The 3092-nt window shown below is 40.2% G+C and overlaps 1 protein-coding gene across 1 annotated transcript in view; it reads left to right on the top strand.

Moving 5' to 3' along the window:
- Ube2a (ubiquitin-conjugating enzyme E2A) overlaps positions 1 to 3092 on the top strand; it is a gene marked incomplete in the record, with an annotated part of 74363 nt that overhangs the window by 65622 nt on the left and 5649 nt on the right. The window contains 1 exon segment of the mRNA XM_005410478.2: positions 69 to 94. Within this exon segment, the coding sequence (XP_005410535.2) occupies positions 69 to 94 (26 nt within the window).

The raw sequence follows: 3092 nt of genomic DNA, 5'->3' as shown, positions 1-3092 counted from the left end.
GGCGGCGGGCCGGGCGGGGGCCGGGCCGGGGCCGGCGCGCGGGAACTGACTGTGCGTTTCTGTTGCAGGCCTGAGGGGACCCCATTTGAGGACGGTAAGACACAGTTCCTTTGGCGTCCCTCCGGAGCCCGGCCGCCGGGGCAGGGCTCCCTCTGCTCTCCCGAGTGCCTCCCACTTGCTAGCCTGCTGGTGCCCAGCCTCTGCGTGCAGGAGGCTTGAGGGGCGTCCAGCGCGCGGCACGTTGTTCTGTGGATTGTCTGCTTGAGTAGAAAGGCGCTTGTTTGGGTTTGTTTTCGTGGGGTGTTTTAACCATTCTTGATGAGGCATGACTTTTGAAAAGGGGCATGATAGCACCGATGTGGGGGTTCGGGGTTTGCTCTGTGATGGCGCTCCCCCTCCCCCCATTGAGATACCGAGTTAGGGTGAAACCAACCAGTTCTTGATAAGCAGCAGAGGCCCCAGAGATGGTCTGACTCCGAATTCTGTCCCAAGGGCAGAGATTGTGGTCAGCAGGTGCTTAGCAGGTGTTTACGGGGTGCTAAATGGATGCAAGAAGCCCTTGCACACAACTATGTGTTTGGACAGGCTGACATTGAATGCCTGTCAGTTACACTACTCTAAGAGGGTCCTAAATGCCTAATGGGAGTGAATATTATTCCTTTAAATCAATTTGTAGTGTGTGCTTTCAAGACTTCATGGTCAGTAATCTCAAAGCAGCTTTAGAATTGAGGTTTACCAATTTCAACCAATGTACAGCCTACTTGAAGGTACTACCTATACCAGTAGGCATATACATTTTAGGTAATTTAGGTGTAACTTTTAAAAACACACGTTATCTGCTGTTTAGAAGCTTTTTATTTGGGATAATTACAGATTCATGTGTAGTTACAAGAAGTACTACAGAGAGACCGTGTATACCCTTCACTCGTCCCCCCACATACCCTTCCCTACTTGGTAGCATCTTGAATTATCTATACTGCAGTATCACAACCAGGAAATTGACAGTGATATAGTTTTTATATGCATTGTATGTGTTGTTCATTGTTTTTTTTTTAACAGTTTAATACATTTAAATGATGGTTCAAGGTATTTCAACTCATGAAATTCTCTAATGTTTGAAGTAATTGAAAAAGGAAAGGATCTTTCTGTTATTTTTTTCTCTCAATGGTTTATCTTCCTTTGGTCACATAGCACTTTGCATATGTACATACACTCACTCCCTTCAGTTTGAAGGTGGCAACAAAAACATTTCTGCAACTACTTAATAATTACGTTGCTGAGTTGGATTGCTTTTTGATGCTGCTAGTCCCCAAAATGCTGTGAGGTAAGTCAAGATCAACTAATTCTATACTTTGTCTCAAATACTCAGATTTCCTTAGGAAACTGTAGACCAGTGGTGGTGAGCCTATGGCATGCATGCTGCAGCGGGCTGTTTGTTATCACTGAAAACTAAAAGGTTCGCTCTCATTGTCATAGACAGTCACCTGAATATCTTTGGCTTCCTCTCTGTTCCAGTCGTGGATAAATATCACCTCTCTTCGGTGCTGTAATAAAAAGAAATGACAGGAGGAAAGAGTAATTCTAAGGGCATACTACTTTGGTACAGTGAATCATGTGAATTGATAGCAAGAGCTAGCTAGACTTCCTCTACTAGATTGGTGCTAATTCTTTTTCACTAAGCTCTTTGTGCAGGTTAACTGTATCTGCTTTAACTCTAGTAGGCTTTGTTTTCATTGGCTTCTTTTTTCCTCATTTTATTCAGACTGTTTTATGCTAGGTAGAGCTGTATTAGTAGTACATCACTTTGCTAGAGGTTGGCTACTTAAAATTTCAAGGGTGCTTCTCCTGTTTAAGTGGTATGAATTGAAAAGGTACTCATGGAATCCATTATCTACCTGGACCTGTCCCCTTTGACATTACTCCTGGCTCTATTGTTGATGATGTGAATCTATCCTGGCATTACTGAAAGGAATTACTCAGGCTAAATAATACTACCCTTCTCCGATTCATTTTGTCAAACAGTATGCGATCCATGGATGCTTCCTTGGGTACCTAGAACTCTGACAGTGGCTACAAGAAATAGTTTAACCATTTTTTGAGTACTCCTAGTTGTAGTTGAGGAATTTATAAATTAAGGAAAAGATTGATTTAGGGACAAGTGACATAGGTAATGTTGCTGTTTCCAATGTATTGTTATAAATCAAGAGCCTTCTAACTACTTTTGCTTCTTCATTGTAAACCATTCACCGTACAGGTTTCTGACACTAAATAAAGAGAGGAAATCTTAAGGAATTGTTAAAAGTAGTCTAACTTTATACACTTGAAGAGGAATATATCCTGAAGTGCTTACATTGCCAAAATGTGTGTGTGTGTATGTGTACTTCTTTGTCCAAACATCGTGGTCTATATGCTGAATACAAAGGTTATATGGAATATTCTTCATCACATCATCTAAAAATTATTAGTAGACATAGTAAGGTACTAGTATTTGCTGCTTATAATAGATGTATTCTTAAGAACTTCTGAGTGTAAATCTCTGTTTTAAAAGGAGTCAAAGTCCACTAAGGATGTTGTTAAAGTAAATAAATCCTTTGATGAGTTTTGGTATTATCTTAGAAATCAGAATTTTCAGTTATCAAAAATTTTTTTTGTCTTTTTGAGACAGGGTCTCACTGTGCAATTTAGGCTGACCTTGAACTCACTTTGTAGCCCACAGTTATCAAAATTTTAAAAATTATGTATACTTTGCTTTTTTCCTCAGGGGTCAGAAAGTAGTAGCCAAATGGCAGAAAACACCTACAAAGGGGTTTTCTTTGGGCACAGTATTTTCAAAAAACTGAATTTGTGTATATCTTTAGGCAGAATATACATTGTCTAGTTTACCTGCATCAGTCCTTATTGCCATTCACCAGCCATGTAACATGTTATGTAATTATTCTGGCCTCAATGGATAGGATTAATTTATACTCTTGTTACAATGTTTTGGCCTCCTCAGGAAGATAAAGTAGAGATTGGTTACATTTGTAAACAAGTAGTTGTAACCAGTAGAGATTGGTTACATTTGTAAACAAGTAGTTGTAACCAGTAGAGAT

The sequence above is a fragment of the Chinchilla lanigera genome, unplaced genomic scaffold, assembly GCF_000276665.1.
Source record: "Chinchilla lanigera isolate Chin_1 unplaced genomic scaffold, ChiLan1.0 scaffold00133, whole genome shotgun sequence".
Classification (NCBI taxonomy): Eukaryota; Metazoa; Chordata; class Mammalia; order Rodentia; family Chinchillidae; genus Chinchilla; species Chinchilla lanigera.
Note: the sequence above shows the minus strand (reverse complement) of the source record. Positions and strands in the feature narration are given on the sequence as shown.